General features: G+C 41.3%; 2 protein-coding genes across 4 annotated transcripts in view; one reads left to right on the top strand and one right to left on the bottom strand.

Moving 5' to 3' along the window:
• NCKAP1L (NCK associated protein 1 like) overlaps positions 1–8818 on the bottom strand; it is a 39299-nt gene extending 30481 nt beyond the window's left edge. The window contains exons 1-7 of the mRNA XM_082741605.1: positions 8223–8818; positions 7080–7190; positions 6055–6147; positions 1925–1981; positions 1319–1461; positions 250–340; positions 22–159 (exon numbers count right to left, since the gene is read on the bottom strand). Of these exons, the coding sequence (XP_082597731.1) occupies positions 22–159; positions 250–340; positions 1319–1461; positions 1925–1981; positions 6055–6147; positions 7080–7190; positions 8223–8324 (735 nt within the window). The 5' untranslated portion in view covers positions 8325–8818. The remainder of the gene's footprint in view (positions 1–21; positions 160–249; positions 341–1318; positions 1462–1924; positions 1982–6054; positions 6148–7079; positions 7191–8222) is intronic.
• Positions 8819–12322: 3504 nt separating this feature from the next.
• Positions 12323–17787, top strand: LOC309869840 (gametocyte-specific factor 1-like). 3 transcript variants are annotated; one of them, XM_082741611.1, is made up of 8 exons: positions 12340–12412; positions 12494–12543; positions 13834–13945; positions 14420–14540; positions 14705–14806; positions 15760–15826; positions 16587–16657; positions 17619–17787. In XM_082741611.1, the coding sequence occupies exons 3-8, from the start codon at positions 13853–13855 to the stop codon at positions 17630–17632; spliced, it is 468 nt and encodes a 155-aa protein (XP_082597737.1). In that variant the 5' UTR covers positions 12340–12412; positions 12494–12543; positions 13834–13852; the 3' UTR covers positions 17633–17787. The 3 variants fall into 3 exon arrangements, with proteins under 3 accessions (XP_082597738.1, XP_082597737.1, XP_082597736.1); XM_082741612.1 differs by lacking the exon at positions 12494–12543 and having other exon boundaries at positions 12323–12412; XM_082741610.1 differs by lacking the exon at positions 12340–12412 and having other exon boundaries at positions 12462–12543.
• Positions 17788–18726: the final 939 nt, after the last annotated feature.

Below are 18726 nucleotides of genomic sequence, written 5' to 3'. Positions count from 1 at the left end.
CAAGAGGAGAAGGGAACCTACCGTGTCTGAATTAGCAGGGTTGATCATGGCCGGGGGGGTGCTGATAAGACTCAGAAGCTGGGCACTGCGCCATTGCTCAGCCCCCTGGCTCCTCCGGACAAAAAGGAAATGCAAAGAGAGGAGGGCTTCACTCACAGCCTGTGGGGAGAAACAAATGAATCCTTAGTGTCAATGATGAGGATGATATACTTCCACCGGAGGAATTCCCCACTCTCTTAGGGAACTTGCCTTTGTGTGAGGCCCAAACTCCTCTGTCAGCTTCTTCAGAGGTTGGTCATACTCTAAGACCATCTGCCCCAGACGGGCAAAACTGGGGTCACTGGAAGAAAGCATAGGAAAGAAGAGTTACAGGTCTCCTGTAACTCCTGTAACTCTCGTGTTTGCATGTAGGATAAAGATGCATACCTGGGCTAACATTCCCCTCTACCTCCAAAGATATATATACTGAACTGTGAATTACATACATAGATAACCCATTCCGGGCCCAGGTGCATTAAGCTATTCGAGAGAACTATATAATTTGGGACAGGTCCTTGAAAGTTTCTTGTAAGCACCCAAAATGGTGTTGAACATAGGATAGATACTCTATAAATTCATGTTGATTAGTTTAATTCAAGTGATATGCCTAGATCCAAATTTGTATGCAACCCCAAAAGATATATATTTATTCAAGCTAATGGGTAAGGCATGTGCCTAGGTATTCATGTAGACAAATAGGAATACACATCATACATAGAACAATGTGTCACAGCCTCCTCTGATCCCTCTAGTTTTCATTTTTTCAGCCCTCAAGTACTTTTATTTGCACTAATGGAGGGGCACAGAATTTCAGATAATCCAAAATCCATTTATACTTGGCTTCAAATGTATTATCATATATTACTTACCTCTAATGGCCTTACCTTGCTGATATTATTCCTACCAATACTAAAAACAAAAAACAAAACAACAAAAAAACAACTTTCATTTCCTTTTGCAATAACCTGAAAAGCATGGTGGAAGCCAGACCAGGATTAAAAACTGATCAGAGACAATGCACTAACAGATATTCAAGAGTTAACTATATGTAAACGGGCAGTACACTTGTTGAAGTATGCCATTAAAAGTATTTTTTAAGTGTGGGGGGGGTTTGTTTGTTTGGTTGGTTTTTTTTTTTTTTTTTTTTTTTTTTTGGCCTGGGTCATGACATCGATTACAGGTTCTCAAATGAGAAAACATGGCTTCTATTTCCTTTACATCCTTGTACCTCATACCACCATGTACGAGATTCTTCATCTCCTGTACCCCCTTCACTCACCTGTGCCCATGCAGCATCTCGTGGGCACAGTTGTACATGCCAATGAGGACTCGACGGTCTTCAATCCGTGACAGAAGTAAAATAACTGAGGTGTAAGTCACAATCAAGTCCAGGTAACTCCGAGTGAAGTCAAAGTTGAGATTCTACAAGGAAAATACATAGGAACCCAAGAACAGCAATGCCAATTAATCCCTAATTCGCCAACCATTCCAGATAGTGCCAAAGAGACTCTGAGAGGGTCTCTTTAGAAGGAAGACTGGCAGGATGAGAAGGAGAAAATCAGAACAATAGTCAAGGGTTAAAAGTGAGCTCAAGACACAAAAAGGCCAGGAAATATGGTAGCATTTGGAGGTTAGAAGAAGGGCAATAAGAATATTTTTGTCATTTTTATATTAAATCATATGGTTGATTTACTTAATATACACAAATATACTTTAGCTTTAACACTTGATATAAAAGAATTACAATCCTAGTATGAATAATACAGTATATTAAATTATAATCCTGAAGGAATAGCCATTCCTCCAGTCCCTTCCCAACCCACACTGTCCCAACCAAGACCTTTTCTATGGCTCTGAGGATAGGAGAGAATTAAAAGAATCTTACAATATCAAAATGGCACTGGCAGGCATCAATGGTGTTGAGAAGTTCATATACATGATCCTGGGGGTAGAATTGGAGAAGAGAATGAATAAAGAATAAAGAGAAGATGACTTGTAATACTAGAATTTTAAGGGAAAGTTTCTTCCCTTATATAGGTCCTAAACAGCTACCAAATAACATAAAGAAGCATTGTTGAATAGAAGGAGCTCCTTCTCAGAAAGCCAGCAGTAGACCCCTATCAAACTTACCCTACCAAATGCTCCTGTTTCCACAGGCACAGTTCATCAATAGATTATGGACACTCTGACTTTATCATCCCAATGTCCCCTTCCTCCACAAAAGAGGATTACAAAATGAAGATCATCTGATAGGCTCTTTTATTTAAATTCAGTTAATTAACATACAGTGTATTCTTAGTCTCAGAGGTAGAGATCAGTGATTCATCAGTTGTATATAACACCCAGTGCTCATTACATCATAAGCCCTCCTTAAAGTTCATCACCTGGTTCCCCATCCTCCCACGCTTCTCCCCTCCAGCAACCCTCAGTTTGTTTCCTATGGTTAAGATTCACATATGGGGGGCGCCTGGGTGGCTCAGTGGGTTAAGCCGCTGCCTTCGGCTCAGGTCATGATCTCAGGGTCCTGGGATCGAGCCCCGCATCGGGCTCTCTGCTCAGCAGGGAGCCTGCTTCCTCCTCTCTCTCTGCCTGCCATTCTGCCTACTTGTGATCTCTGCCTGTCAAATAAATAAATAAATAAAATCTTTAAAAAAAAAAAAAAAGGAGTCACATATGGTTTGTCTCCCACCCTGATTTCATCTTGCTTTATTTTTCCATCCCTTCCTCTATGCTCCTCTGTTTTGTTTCTTAAATTCCACATATGAGTGAAATCTTTGATAACTGTCTTTCTCTGATGGACTTATTTCACTTAACATAATACCCTCTAGTTCCATCCACATTGTTGCAAGTGGCAAGATTTCATTTTTTTGGTGGCTGCAAAATATTCCACCATTCATTCATTCATATATTTTATATATATATACACCTTCTTTATCCATTCACCTGTCAATGGACATCTGGGTTCTTTCCATAGTTTGGCTATTGTGGACATTGCTGCTATAAACATTGGGGTGCAGGTGTCCCTTCAGATCACTACATTTATATCTTTGGGGCAAATTCCTAGTAGTGCAATTGCTGGGTCATAGGGTAGCTCTATTTTTTACTTTTTGAGGAACCTCCACACTACTTTCCAGAGTGGCTGCACCAGCTTCATTCCCACCAGCCGGGTAAGAGGGTTCCCGTTTCTCCCCATTCTCTGATAGGCTCTTTCTAAGATACCAGAAATCAGACCCAGTTTTTTCTTGGATTCCATCTCCTATTCTCATTAATCATTAACAAATGGAACTACTACCCAATTCTCTATATGTTTCTATTTATAGACCACCTACTATATGCTAAGTACTTAATAGGTAATTTATTCTTACGCATGATCACAAACTAGTGAGGGATAGTATCAGAATTAGAACATGGAGCCCATGATCTTCCCTCTATACTATGTGACTTCTGAACCTGTCTAGCTCTATGTGGCCTCAATTACTAGGAGGGCCTTTCTGCAACTTCTTGCAGCTCAATTCCCACAAGTTAATGTTAATGGAATTAACATTTGTTGGCCTCTAACCTTATTATATGCTCGATACTGAGCTAGATGTTTTCCATGCATTATCTCATTTAATTCTCACAAATACCTCACATAGTAAATCTTAATCCAATTTACAAAGAAACTGAGATTCAAAGAGTTTCTTGTCTAAGATCATATATCTGGTAAGTGTTTTGTTTTGTTTTGTTTTTTCAAGATTTTACTTATTTATTTGACAGAGAAAAAGAGAGAACAAGCAGCAGGAACAGCACACAGAGGGAGAGGGAAAGGCAGGCTCCCTCAGCAGGGAGCCCAACACAGAGCTTGATCCCAGGACCCCGGGATCATGACTTGAGCTGAAGGCAAAGGCTTAACCTACTGAGCCACCCAGGCACCCCCTAGTAAGTATTAAAGCTAAAATTCAAAACCAGGTCTATCTGATAATTCAGAGCCTATCTACTTTACAGTGCACAACATCTCAGTGTCTCTATTATCCCTCTTGCCCTAAATGAGCCATACCATACACCTTGGCCTCAGAACTTTACCAATGCAACAGTGTCCTGAAATCCCCTCTGGACTCCAGCTTTTCTTAGTGAGAGACTTCTTCATATGAATCCAGCCTTCTTTCAACCACCCCCACCAATGCCTACCTTCTTCCTAACCACTACTCTCAATTCCAAGATTAATAACCTCTGAACTGGGGTACATGGGTGGCTCAGTGAGTTAAGCCTTTGCCTTTGGTTCAGGTCATGGTCTCAGGGTCTGGAATCGACCCCCACGTCAGGCTCTCTGCTCAGCGGGGAGTTTGCTTCCCCCTCTCTCTCTGCCTACTTGTGATCTCTCTCTCTCTACCTACTTGTGATCTCTCTCTCTGTCAAATAAATAAATAACTTCTGAACTGAACTTCCTTCAGGTTTTACAGTTTTCTGTGGCCCCACTTCTCTTTTCATTATGTGTTGAGTGGCTTGGATTAGCCCCCTCAGGTAGATATAGGGCATCCAAAGCAGGGTTCCATACTCTTGCATCATTGAAGAAATACTATGATACCATCACAAACTTGGATTGCTCAAATGGCTAAAATTTATGTCATTTCTTTTTTTTTTTTAAGATTTTATTAATTTATTTGACAGAGAGAAATCACAAGTAGATGGAGAGGCAGGCAGAGAGAGAGAGAGAGAAGCAGGCTCCCTGCTGAGCAGAGAGCCCGATGTAGGACTCGATCCCAGGACCCTGAGATCATGACCTGAGCCGAAGGCAGCAGCTTAACCCACTGAGCCACCCAGGCGCCCCTGTGTCAATTCTTAAATGCAGAAATAATACATGCTCACAGAAAAATTAGAAAATACAAACGGGCATAATTTTTTTTTTTAATTTTTTTAAAGATTTTATTTATTTATTTGACACAGAGAGATCACAAGTAGGCAGAGAGGCAGGCAGAGAGAGAGAGGAGGAAGCAGGCTCCCTGCTGAGCAGAGAGCCTGATGCGGGACTCGATCCCAGGACCCTGAGATCATGACCTGAGCCGAAGGCAGCGGCTTAACCCACTGAGCCACCCAGGCGCCCCAAACGGGCATAATTTTAATTAATGTTTAAAACCATTCAAAATTCCATCAATTAGAAGTTCAAATTTCTTTATATGCATGTTTATCCAGGTAAATATACATATTAGGGACATCTTATGTCTTACTGTATTATAATTTGCTTTTACATTAAAGAACATATGAAGAATAAAAAATGAATATACAAAGAACATTTTTCTATGCCAATTGACACAAATATATATTATCATCTTTCACAGCTGTATATTCATTTGTAGGCATATACTCTATATATTGGATACATCAAATATCAACTTGTCATTTTTTTTAAGATTTATTTATTAGTGAGAGAGAGATAATGTGTGTGTGCGTATGCATGCATGCACATGCACAAGTGCAGGGAGGGGCAGAGGGAGAGAATTCCCAAGCTGACTCCCTACTGAACCAAAGCCATACTCAATCCCAGGGCCCATGAGATCAAGACCTGAGCCAAAATCAGGAGTCAGAAGCCCAACCGACGATGCTACCCAGGTACCCTTCAACTTGTCCCTATTGTAACGTAGCAGAATACATTCTTTTTTTAAAGAGTATATTCTTTTACATATCTTTGCACTTCTGATTGTTTCTCTAAAAATAATTTCTAGAAAAAAAAGAATTTCTAGAAGTAAAATTAGTACATCAAAAGTATGTTTTGGGGCACCTAGGTGGCTCAGTGGGTTAAGCCTCTGCCTTTGGTTCAGGTCATGATCTCCGGGTCCTGGGATCGAGCCCCACACTGGGCTCTCTGCTCAGCAGGGAGCCTGCTTGCCTCCCTCTCTCTGCCTGCCTCTCTGCCTACTTTTGATCACTCTCTGTCAAATAAATAAATAAAATCTTAATAAAAAAATGAACATTTACTAAAGAAGGAGTAACCTCTGAAGGATAATGCCTACACTGGGGACCTGGAGTGGTAGAGCTCACCCGAAATTCCATGACATCCACAAATGACTGGTAGTAGTTGGTAAGGAATCTAATTATCTCAGCTTTTTCCCGATGTACTGGTCCTAAATGTTGCTGAGAGAAACACAAAACAAAAATTCTAAAACACAAAATAAGAAGACAATTGATCAAAGTAACCCAAGAAGAATAGGAGTTATACCTAAAACACTTTTTTAAAAAGATTTTATTTATTTGTTCGACAGAAAGAGAGAGAGCACAAGCAGGGGAAATGGCAGAAGGAGAGGGAGAAGCAGACTCCCTGCTGAGCAGGGAGCCTGCTTCAGGGCTCAATCCCAAGATCCAGAATCGAGACCTGAGCGAAAGGCAGATGCTCAATTGACTGAGCCACCAAGGCGTCCCTACAGAAAGCGTCTTGAAGAGGCTTGAAGTACACTGACAGACAAAGTTGGAAAATATCCGATGCTCTGAAGGTTTTGAACAGGGGAGGTTCTCTAGAAAGAATAATGCATGTGATCCTGACTAGATACAGAGTGCTAAAAGAGAGGAAATTTCAAGGTCCCTTTTAGTCAAAGAGGCTTACCATTTATATTAAAGTCAAAAGAGGCAGAGTGAGAAAATGCTACAGGTACAATGATAAAAAATCTAGAGCTTTTAATAAGGGAGAAGTAAGGGATATTTCAAGAGAGGCATAACTCTGAGGTAATTAGCAAAGAAACACTGAGCTGGAAAGAGAAACAGCAGAAAATATATGCACCCTGCTGGGTTGATCAAACTGTCTTCTTCTATAAGAACAGAGTGTTCTCATGAAGCTTGCAATGAAGAAAGGGGAAATGCTTTGCTCTAGCTTACCCTGCAAGGATCCCAACTTATCTCAGAATTCTCAAGACTACAAGAACCTGAAGCTCTGTGACTGAGCCCAAGAAAACTGAAAGAAGGCTACTCCATCCCTTGCCAACTTCTAAGAAAGACAGTCAAAAGAGGCAAGTTTAAGCCACCCAAGTGTAGAGTTATTTCAGAGAAAGGGACAGGGGGAACCAGGTTCTCACCGTGCTGTTTCGGACATCTATGTTGGGAAATTTCTTGTTGATATACTTGAGAGAAGATTCCATGGACTTTTCCAGTAAGAAAGGTGGCTTGGATTTGGGGTCTGAACAAGTCTGTACCAATAAAACGCACCATATTTTTACTCTTTCTCCCTCCGCTCCAAACATACTTCTTCCTGATGCATTCATTTTTACAGTCTTTCTTATGGAAAGAGAATCTGGGAATTCATTACAAAAGCATAACAGTAGAGGAGAAACAAGTGTCAGGGCATGAAGCCAACTATCAGTAGAGCTAAACAACCTGGGTATCTTGTCTTACCAAGAGGAGTTCAGTGTCTGCTCGGCCCCAGTGCTAAGAGGAAACTCTCTCCCCGCCCCCCAGCTAAAGCCGGAAGGAGTGAGAAAAGCAGCTGCTTGGGAGTTAGACTTCATGGGTGAATGTGTCACAATGTCCATATGTAAGTGTCTCATCCCAAATGGCATTTGTGGGGGACGTTGTGTCACAGAAACCAAGTTCCTGGTGATTTTTATTACAAAATGCATGAAAGTTCCCTCTCTCTATTTTCTCTTCCAGAAACTGCCTGTTCTTGCCCATCTTTATCTCTTTACTTCCCTAGGCCAGTCCCTTGCCCCCTAGCCTGATCCTGTCCCCAGCATCTCTCAATTCCAGAATTCCTATCCTAAGCACACACACACACTACAGCATGAACTCTCAGACACTGTGTACCTCAGAAGGCACCAACCCATATTTTATTGAAATATTGTATCTATTTTTTCCTTGTAGGAAAGTCCATGGAAAAGTTTTTGCCATAGAACAACTTTGGATACCTTCAGAGTATGGGGGGTCAGCAATAAACAATGAGACCCAGACTTCTAGACCCCAAACATTTATTAAGTGACTCAGAACAAAATTATTTCCTATCCCTGTATACCCAGCAGAAAACAGACTCTCACTGGGGCAAGAATTATACCTAGAAAAAGCCTCCCTTCCGCCTCATAGGCTGGCCTACATAATCCAAGTGACTAAAAGCCAGTTAAACCAGTGGGGAAAGAAGACGGTGTCTAACCCCTGGAACTGCCGGCCCCAGAGTCCCCTGCCCTACTATTGCTGGAATAAATGGCACTAGTCCAGTTGCTCACGCTTACCTTCTTGATGTTATACATGCGGATGAGAACCCCCTGACCTCGATCATTCAGGATAGTGAGCTTCTCGGCTAATTTATGCTGGTAGGCAGAGGTCAAAGACATGATGGCCTCCGAGAGAGAGGAGTATCCAGACAGCAATGTCGAATCTCCCCAAACACTTTCAGCTTGGGTGGTGACACCCCCTGGGCGGAGGGACACAGCCTGGTTGGTGCGCTGGTCTTCCTGTTGCCTCTACAATTGGCTCATGGGTAAAAGCAGTCATTACAGCTCACAGACCTTCAGAATCTTCTTGTGCTTCCTCTTGCACACTCAGCAGCAGACATTTCCTCTTTTTAGCGGTGCAGCACTTTGGGTAAGACTATGAAGCGGGTGGAGGCAAGGGAAAGGAACAGGCTTTGAAGGCTCTTCCACAGCCTGGTACGAACCTTTTTGGCCTTAACCCTTCACTAGCATCCTATAAAAAGCTCAACCAGACAAAAAAACTATCGACCACCCCACGCCCATACACCTTTATACTACTTCCTCTTTTATATACCCCCATTGAAATTGCCTGTTATTCTCAGCTGAACCTTAGGCCTAACCATCTTTTAAGGCCCAGATTAAATCCTAACTCTTCCTCATTGCCCCATCTAGTGTCAATTATTATACAGAACACCATATTCTCCGCTATATTCTCAAGTATATATCTTATCTCCCCCTACTACATCATAAGCTCCTTAATGATAGGAATTGTATCTAATACTTCTTCATATCTTTCACAATACTCTAGTACAGTAATTCTTAAAGTGTAGTCATATCAGCATCACCTTGAAACTTGTTAGACATGCAAATTCTCAGGACCCACCCCAGACCAACTGAATCCAAAACTCTAGGGTAGGGTCCAGCACTCTGTGTTTCAGAAAGCCTTCCAGGTAATTCCAATGCATTCTCAAGTTTGAGAACCATTGCTCTAATACAATAGTTTGTTGTGTGTTTTTTTTTTTTATTTGAGAGAGAGCATGAGCAGGGGTGGGGGGGCAGAGGGAGAGGGAGAAGCAGACTGCCCGCTGAGCAGGGAGCCTGATGCAGGGCTCAATCCCAGGACCCTGAGATCATTACTTGAGCCTAAGCCAAAGGCAGACACTTAACTAACTGAACCACCCAGGCACCCATCTGACAAATGGGTGCCTGACCTTCTTTTTTTTGTTTTTTTTAATATTTTAAATATTTATTTGTCAGAGAGAGAGTGAGCGAGAGCAAGCATAGGCAGACAGAGTGGAAGGCAGAGTCAGAGGGAGAAGCAGGCTCCCTGCGGAGCAAGGAGCCCGATGTGGGACTCGATCCCAGGACGCTGGGATCATGACCTGCACCGAAGGCAGCTGCTTAACCAACTGAGCCACCCAGGCGTCCCAGTGCCTGACCTTCTTAAAGGTGCTTAAGAAACTGAGATCAATCCCTATCCTCTGAGATTCAGAATTGGGAGGTTTGCAGTGGGGCCTAGAAATCTGCATTTGTAAGTACCCTGGAAAGTTTTGAGACAAATGTTCTATCAGAAACATGCTGAGAAACACTTACCTCCTGGAGCCAGTAACCACTCAGTAAATATGCTGATTTATTTGTTAAATTATTAAGACTAACTTGGGAAATAGGCCCCATGAAGAACCAAATTAACTGAGATTAACAAGGGGATTTTAATAGCAGACTTTAAATGTTAGGAGACTGAATGAATTTTAACACTAAAATATTCTTGCCATTCCAACCGGGCCTTAACTCCCTAACTCAAGAAAATAGACTCACTTTCAAGTTTCTTTCAAGGCAAAAAGCAGAAGGTCTTCAGAAAAATTCTATATGGAGTTGTCATCATGTCTTCTTCCTTTCTAATACTTTTTCCGCTTTTCAATCACTCTCATTTGCCATATCCCGGGCTCTTACATTGTCCCAGTAAATCCTGGGGTGGAGGGATGGGGGAGAGCTGATTAGTATTATTATATACAGAAACCTAAATAAACTTAAATACATAAACTTAATATGTTTGTTCCCAAGAAAATATACTTTTTTTTTTTTTAAGATTTTATTTATTTATTTGACAGTCAGAGATAACAAGTAGGCAGAGAGGCAGGCAGAGAGAGAAAGATGGGGAAGCAGTCTCCCTGCTGAGCAGAGAGCCCGATGTGGGGCTCGATCCCAGTTCCCTGGGATCATGACCTGAGCTGAAGGCAGAGGCTTAACCCACTGAGCCACCCAGCTGCCCCAAAAATATATTTTTTAAAGAAGCAAAAAGACAGCAGTGCTTAACACATGAAATTTCAAACATCTCTAATGGAAACTTTACACTTAGAAAATAGAATCTGCCTTTCACTTTATTGACTGGTTAGAGTCCCTAGAAGGCTAGAGACCAGGCATAAGGTACTACTGACCCCCAGAAGCTTTGAATCACCTGCTGCTATCAAAGAAACCCAGGATCTACTAGAGTCATTTGCAGGATTTCTATTGGTCTTTCACCTTGATGGGGGAGATTAAGAGCAGGCTGTGGGATACCAAAGCATAGGAAGCTCAGCCCTAGGACAGCAGCAGCCTTCTTACAGGTTAGTATAGTTCTACTGGATCTTTTTCACTAGTATGCCTTACCCTCTTGAAAATATGTTGAAGAGTCTCCTTACAAAGTTGATCTAGTTTTCTCCTGTTCCCTACTGTATACTTCCCAACCTAGCAAGGACCAACCCAGTAGTCTACTGTGCATGTGCCATGTTCATTTCTACCTTTCACACTTATGTATGTTTTCCCTCTTGCTGACCCAAATCCTAGTCAATCTTCTGAAGCTGGCTCAAAGAGTCCTAAGTTGAGCCCTTGCTAAACTTCAACTTGGTCTCTATAGTGTATTTCACATCTAAATCAGGTCCCACCTTTATATGCCTGTTTCCTATTACCCTGCCACTTCAGCTAACTCTAAGATTGCTGGAGCCTGGAAATCACTTGTACTTGGAGAAAAGCCTACATTTTGGCATCAGACAGAATTTTGGGCTTGAATATTGTTGAGTCCAGTGGCCTAAGCCTTATGACTTACAGGCAGAGACCCCAGGTCTGGAGCCAGAAAGCTTGAGTCCACATCTCAACTCTATCACTGAGCAGCTTCAGTCTCCCTGCCTGCCAAGTGAAGAGGATATTAAGAATCATTCATATCACATGTAGATATTTTGTGTATTAAAGAAGTTACTACATGTGAAGTGATAACCTCATTCTTTACTATGTACCAGGTACTTTAAGGGCTTTACATGTATTACCTCAAAAATATTAATTAAATCAACCAAACATGCACTAGCTTTGTAACTTTAGGATATCTATCACCACTGAGTTGGTTTCCTGATCTATAAAACAGTGGTCATCCCTCATAGACCCGTAGAAGTGGTTAGTTATATGATATGGTGGTGTTTGTAAACATTTGGCTCAAGACCTTGTACACTGGATTAAGAAGGCCAGAAAGAAAGTAAAACTTAGGGATTTTTAAGATATAGTGAGCTTATGTACTTTCTGTGAAATTCTACTTGGCACCCCATAAAGAAAAAGGCCAGGTTTGTTTTTGTTTTTGTTTTTTTTTAAGAATTTATTTATTTGACAGAGAGAGCTCACAAGTAGACAGAAAGGCAGGCAGGTGGGGGGTGGGGGGAAGCAGGCTCCCTGCTGAGCAGAGAGCCTGACGTAGGGCTCGATCCCAGGACCCGATCCCAGGACCCTGGGATCATGACCCAAGCCGAAAGCAGAGGCTTTAACCCACTGAGCCACCCAGGCGCCCCAAAAAAAGGCCAGGTTTAAAGATGGGACCAATCATTCCAACTGGTAGTCCTGAGAGAAACTTCACTGGAAAAGCTATGCAGCAGCTCCCCCTGGAAACTGGAAGAACCCTCCTGCGGACAGCTTAGTTACCCCAGAGCACAGCCTGGTAACCCTGGCTACAAATCAGAATCCCCTGTGGAACTCTTTTAAAGCCACAGTTAGCCACTCCATTTGTGAAGATTCTGGTCCAAGAGTTCTGGCAGCTCTGTCACTTTAAAACTACTCTGATTCTCTTGCACAACCAAGATTGAAAACCACTTCTTCAAGACTTAACTATGACATCAAAAACTTCCAAACCTCTGAGAAACCATCGACCATATGGTGGGAGAAGAGGAGTTGAGTAGCTTGAACAGAAAGTTGATTCACATCACTTGACAAAGGTATTCACTCTGTTTTCCTTCTCCCCAAACTTCACCTGTTTGCCTTGTTTTGACCTCCAGAAGGACTGTTTGCCTCTTCAGATTCAGACAGTTCCCTTCAGATTCTTGAGAGTCACTGCTTCGAGAATAAGGTAAGACTCAAGAGCGTTTAGACTCGGTTTAACTGTCAAGGTAGCATCGAGACTGGAATCCTCTTGCAAATCCAACATGTATTAAACCAAATTGGCCTCCCTTATAATCTTGGCCTCCCAACATGAGATATTCAGCTATCAATAGTTAGGTATCAGGATTAAAGCTCTTCTTCCACTATCTTTAAGAATCTAAAGATAACTACACAATATTGGATTATACTGCAACCTTTATTTCCCAGAAAGCCAATTTACTTTACAGTAAGTGTTCATGGCTCTAATATTATCATTAATATGCAGTGTAAGCTTTAAAGGGCCACCCTGGCTTGCGTTCCTGAAAGGTACTGAGTCTAAATCCCTAGACTTAATCATCTAAATGCCCTCAGGAAAATCTGACATTTAACAGTCTATCTCTGTGCCCTTTGTCTATGCCCTAGGCATGATACAAAGCAGAATTGAAATGGGCTCTTCCAGGCACTTTTCTATCCTTACTGCTTCTGCCAGTCTGCCTTGATCTCCCTCCCCCATCAGACTAGTCTGTCCCTGCTTTGCAGAAATCTCAGCTGTAGCTGTTGCCTGGAAACTTGGGAGTCCTTGAAGTGAATGTCTGCTGGATAGCTAAAGACAGCTAGCCATAAGGGAAAGTAGGCCTCCTATTGGCAGTGAAATGTGGCAGATTCGAGATGGTATATTCTTAGTTTTCTTCTAAGAGTCTTCATATGTTAATACCTACAACTTTAGAGATTTCAGACTGGCATTCTCAGATAATTATAAAGTAGCCTGAACTTGAACATGGTACTATTCATTCTTCCAAGCCCCGCTCCCCCAAAGTGGCTACGCTGATCTGACAAGTAGCATCCTTGCCTAACAAAGAGCTTAATTTAGATAGATTTGGCAAAGAGATGTGAGGGAGCAGTGCTGAACAGTAAAAGAACCAGCTGCCCCAGGCTTGCTTTCTCAACACTCAAGTTGATCGTGTTAAACTTCATCATACCCCAGTACTCTGAGCTTTCCAAGGAGCCCTGCCTGTATAATACTCTCTTTGAGGGCAAAGGATTCTATTCAAAACAACCTAGAAGACTAAAATATTTGTGCAAACATTAATTTTTGGTTTTCCAAGGCATGTAAGAAGTAAAGTTCTCCTATTATCTAACTGTTGAGGCTATTGCTTTAGTCATCCCAAACTTTCATAGCAAGATACCCACATCTCTCTCACTCTTCTGAGAACAGAAAGAAGGCCTATGTCAAAATTACCTGATCTTAAATGTCAATATTTTCTTTTCCAATCCTTAGTTCTTACTATTTAGGCCTCATGGAGCCAGAAGACTTAGAAATATGTCCTTATGACCCAAACCACAGGATGCCAGCCAGCAGGTTACAGTACCACCTGGCATCATGTAGAAAGGTAAGTTTTCCTGATTTAAAAAAAAAAAAAAAATGTTAAGTCAGTGGAGGGAGAAAAATAAGCTCAGAATATAAAATTTAAAGTTTTTGTTTGTTTGTTCATTTGATTTCAAGAACAAGCTTCTGACTATATGTAGCACTTAGTTCTTTTTTTTTTTTAAGATTTTATTTATTTATTCATTTGACAGACAGAGATCACAAGTAGGCAGAGAGGCAGGCAGAGAGAGAAAAGGAAGCAGGCTCCCTGCTGAGCAGAGAGCCCGATGTGGGGCTCCATCCCAGGACCCTGAGATCATGACCTGAGCCGGAAGGCTTTAACCCACAGAGGCTTTAACCCACTGAGCCACCCAGGCACCCCAGCACTAGCAGTTCTTAGTGTTGGAAATTGTTTGTCTTAAGTATTTCCAGAAGGGAATGGAGGGTGGAATACAGGCATTGTATAATAGGCATTTAACAAGAGCTTTTTTTCTTTTAGAAAAATCCAAAGATAGCTAAAAAAATGGCTAACTGCAAATATAATGCTTGCCATGTGGTCCCAATCAAAAGGCTCAAGGAACATGAGGCTAACTGTGTCAATAGAACTGCTGTAGATGATGGTAAGTTTTGTTTTTAAATTGAGGGGCAGATAAGTTACATCAAGTGCTATTGCCCCTTGCCCCCCATATTTCATATGTACAGAAGTCTTAGCCAAATGAGAGGAAGGAAAAACAAAAGGAAGTTTCTACTCTGTTTCTGTAACTTCTGGTCTGTTTTATTTCAGAGCCGTTTAATCTTCCAAAGGTTATTTCTCCAAGTTTGGAACCAAATGAAAAACTTTCTAATGCTGCCAATCAGATTCTTGACCCTGATGTCTGGAACATAGGTGAGCATGAGTGAATCAGTGAACCCAGTTTTAAAATGAAGGCTTGGATCCTAAGTTCTTCGTAGCTAAGTACTGTAGTCCTGGGTAAATTAAGTCTTAATACTCCTCCCACAAGATCCTTCAGAACAATCAAATAAATCTGAGAATTTCCTCTGTCTCTAAAGAGGCAACCCAGAAAAAAGTCTAATTAAACCTGAGATCACTTATAACAGTTTAAAGAATCTTATCTTACTACTATCTGGCCACTTGCCACAGAAAAAAAGTATTGGTATAAATTGAAACTTGTAGTCTGAAAGGTTTGGATTTATCCTATCTCAAGTGATATCTTTTCTCTAAAATGTAGCATGTTATAACAAACAGAAAATTCAATAGTTCTTCTGTCAGATCGAGGTTCAACTATATGCTCAGTCCTTAAGGAAAGTTACTTCTTAAATACCTCTTCCTCACCTATAAAAGGAATAATACCTACCTCACAAGATAGATTAATATTAAATAAAGATGTATATGTGTACTAGGGTAATGCAAGTTCCTTTAACAAAGTTCAAATTGTGTTGATATCATGGTTTAACATAACAGATGTTTCCTTATATATAAGCCCAGAGCAAGAATCCCATGGAGATTGTGCCTTGAGAACACAGGCTTTTTTCATCCTGTGGCTGTCACCTTCCACACTTGGCTTCCCAAACTGCCACAAAAAGAGAACAGAGGTCCAGGTCCCCCTTAAGCATCTTGGCCCAGAAGAAAATATTTCCAGTCACATTCCATTGGCCAAAACCAGTCATATGACCATACTCAGACAAGTGGATAAGAATGCAGTCCTTGCAAAGCAGCTAATTCCCAGCAACAACTATGGATGGGAGATTCAAATCTTTACTGCCGATGGCTTTCTCTGCAGCAATATAAAAATGCTATAGTACTGGTATCACATCTCCATCATCTCTCTTTCTTTCTAGATAACACACATCATTCTCCTTCATTTGTTCTTAAGACATTTGCTCCAAAAACGCTGGTCTGTGAAAGGTAAGATAAATCATCTTATAGAAGTTATCGGAATAGAGAGCGAAATACCTTTAAGTTTGACTCTTAAAGTGAAGTGGCCACTAGGCCATAGCCGTGGCAAATGCCTAAACTTCAGTCTTGAATTTCAAAAGATCTGCATTCATGGGATCTGAGTACTTCCTTTCCCTCCATAAGACTCTCTTCGGACTTTAATCCATTAAGGACTTGATTACATAAGATTCTCAATTCTATGTAAGAGTTTCAATTCCTAAAACTTTGAAGGGAAAATAATTACTACACTCTACATGAAATAACCTAACAAGATTGAAGGGTACATCTAAGGGTTAGAGAAGCCATCAGTGGAGTTTCCCACCACATACATAGGGGGACAGGAAGTACAAAGGAACTATATAAAACAGAAGCTTGCACAAAATAAATAATTCTTACTCTGACCTTTAATAATGTCAACTATATTTTTTTAAGATTTTATTTATTTATTTGACAGAGAGAGATCACAAGTAGGCAGAGAGGCAGGCAGAGAGAGAGAGAGAGGGAAACAGGCTCCCCGCTGAGCAGAGAGCCCGATGTGGGACTCGATCCCAGGACCCTGAGATCATGACCTGAGCCGAAGGCAGCGGCCTAACCCACTGAGCCACCCAGGCGCCCCAATGTCAGCTATTTTTGATAAAGTAATTTAAATCTCCTAGATAGAATGGTTATCTAGACTAAATCTCTAGTTCTGGTCTCCAACTAACTTTTCTTTTTTGGCCATCTCCTACAGTGACTCAAGAGACATTAAAAAACAGTCTATGGATGGCAAACATCCTAACAACTATAAGTCCTGGAGAAAAGGTAGAGTAACTTTTTAAAACGAATATCCTAGTTTTACAATGTTAACATAGCTTTAACTAATACCACTAATGTATTCTAAATCTTCAAAGATTCTTTTTTTTAAATAATTTATTTATTTGACAGAGAGTGAGAGAAGGAGAGAGAGCACAAGTGGGGGGAGCAGCAGAGGGAGAGGGGGAAGCAGGCTCCCAGCCGAGCAGGGAGCCCGATGCGGGACTTGATCCCAGGATCCTGAGATCATGACCTGAGCCGAAGGCAGAGGCTTAACCCACTGAGCCACCCAGGTGCCCCCTAAATCTTCAAAGATTCTTAGACAAACTTTTATTCTTTAAGAAAATAAAGCTATTTAGGGGTGCCTGGGTGGCTCAGTGGGTTAAGCCTCTGCCTTTGGCTCAGGTCATGGTCTCGGGGTCCTGGGATGGAGCCCCACATCGGGCTCTCTGCTTGGTGGAGAGCCTACTTCCCGCTCTCTCTTCTGTCTGCCTCTCTGCCTACTTGTGACCTCTGTCTGTCAAATAAATAAAATCTTAAAAAAAAAAAAAAAAGAAAGAAAGAGAAAAGAAAAAGAAAAGAAACCTATTTAATGGGTGCCAAGGTGGCTCAGTCGATTGAGCAACTGCCTGTGGCTCAGGTCAGGATCCCAGAGTCCCGGGACTGAGTCCCACATTGGGCTCCCAGCTCCATGGGGAGTCTACTTCTCCCTCTCACTTTCTCCCCTCTCATGCTCTTTCTCTCTCAAATAAATAAAATTTTTAAAAATAAATAATAAGTCTATTTTCTATTCTAAGTCCTTCTTCCCCATAATAGAAAGCAGGGAAAGTCCCAGAGGCTTTAAGTCAGACTGTGGAGAAAAAGCTATCTAGAGCTCTATTTCAAATGCAACTAATGTTCATCAAGCTTAGGCCTTCCAATAAAACACTTACAAAATGACATTACCTTAATGTTCTTTTTCTACCCATAGGTCAGAAAAACTGATGGAGAAGCTGTGGATTAAAGAGCCAGCAGGCAGAAAATTAATTGTCTTTTTTTAAACTTTGGGGAAATCTTAACTGTCATGTTTTAGGTAACAACTCCAGTCATTGTTGGCATCTTAAAATGTTTTTATTTATTTAAATAAAGAATATTTTTCCTATGACAAGCTTCACTGGATTTTTTTTAATTCTTCCTTGTTTTCATATCCCCATTTGTCAACCAAAAGCCTAGAGGGATTATTTGCCTATTACCCTTATTAGTAGAGGAAATACAGGTATCAATGTAAGCTATGTTATTCCTTAATCAGGTTCTTCATCCAATTATTTTTCTCCTACTCCAAGTCATGTACTATGTGACCATCAGATCAACCTTCTTCAAACAGTTTTGTACAAATCTCCCATGCTTAAAAGATACAGTTCTGGGGGATGCCTGGGTGGCTCAGTTGGTTAAGCCGCTGCCTTCGGTGCAGGTCATGATCCCAGCGTCCTGGGATCGAGTCCCACATTGGGCTCCTTGCTCAATGGGAGCCTGCTTCTCCATCTGCCTCTGCCTGCCACTCTGTCTGCCTGTGCTCACTCTGACAAATAAATAAATAAAATCTTTAAAAAAAAAAAAAAGATACAGTTTTGGGGGGCACCTGGCTGGATCAGTCAATAGAACATGTGACTCTTGATTTCAGGGTCGTGAGTTCAAGCCCCACGTTGGATGGGGAGTCTACTTTAAAAAACAAACAAACAAACAAAAAACGGAACAAAAGCTATAGTTTTTATGACAAGCTGAGTTTGGAGCCTGTCTCTAAATCTCCCTTTTTAATTCTGCAGCAGTTTATTCCGATCGTAAATACACTTTTTTTTTCATTCCGTTCATTTAAAAATGTCATCCCTTGCCCTTCAACCATTAGAATCCCTTTCTAGGGATTTCACAAACCTTCCCAAGAGAAGCTGGAATCACATGCTACTTCATATTTGCTATACCATATACCACTAGCCCGGTGCTATGCATGTAGTAGATATTCACATACTTGATATTTAAACTGAACCAAGACCCAACTTACAACAAGCTAAAATTTGTTCCACTTTAGCTGTAATTTTTTTTCA

The sequence above is a fragment of the Mustela nivalis genome, assembly GCF_964662115.1.
Source record: "Mustela nivalis genome assembly, chromosome: 7".
NCBI classification, from domain to species: domain Eukaryota; kingdom Metazoa; phylum Chordata; class Mammalia; order Carnivora; family Mustelidae; genus Mustela; species Mustela nivalis.
Note: the sequence above shows the minus strand (reverse complement) of the source record. Positions and strands in the feature narration are given on the sequence as shown.

Excerpts from the sequence above, each read along its gene's own strand:
- LOC309869840 (XM_082741612.1), top strand. The coding sequence starts at position 13,853 with ATGGAGCCAGAAGACTTAGAAATATGTCCTTATGACCCAAACCACAGG. Across the intron at positions 13,946-14,419 it reads ACCTGGCATCATGTAGAAAG|AAAAATCCAAAGATAGCTAA; the intron begins GTAAGTTTTCCT and ends TTTTTCTTTTAG. Across the intron at positions 14,807-15,759 it reads CCCTGATGTCTGGAACATAG|ATAACACACATCATTCTCCT; the intron begins GTGAGCATGAGT and ends CTTTCTTTCTAG.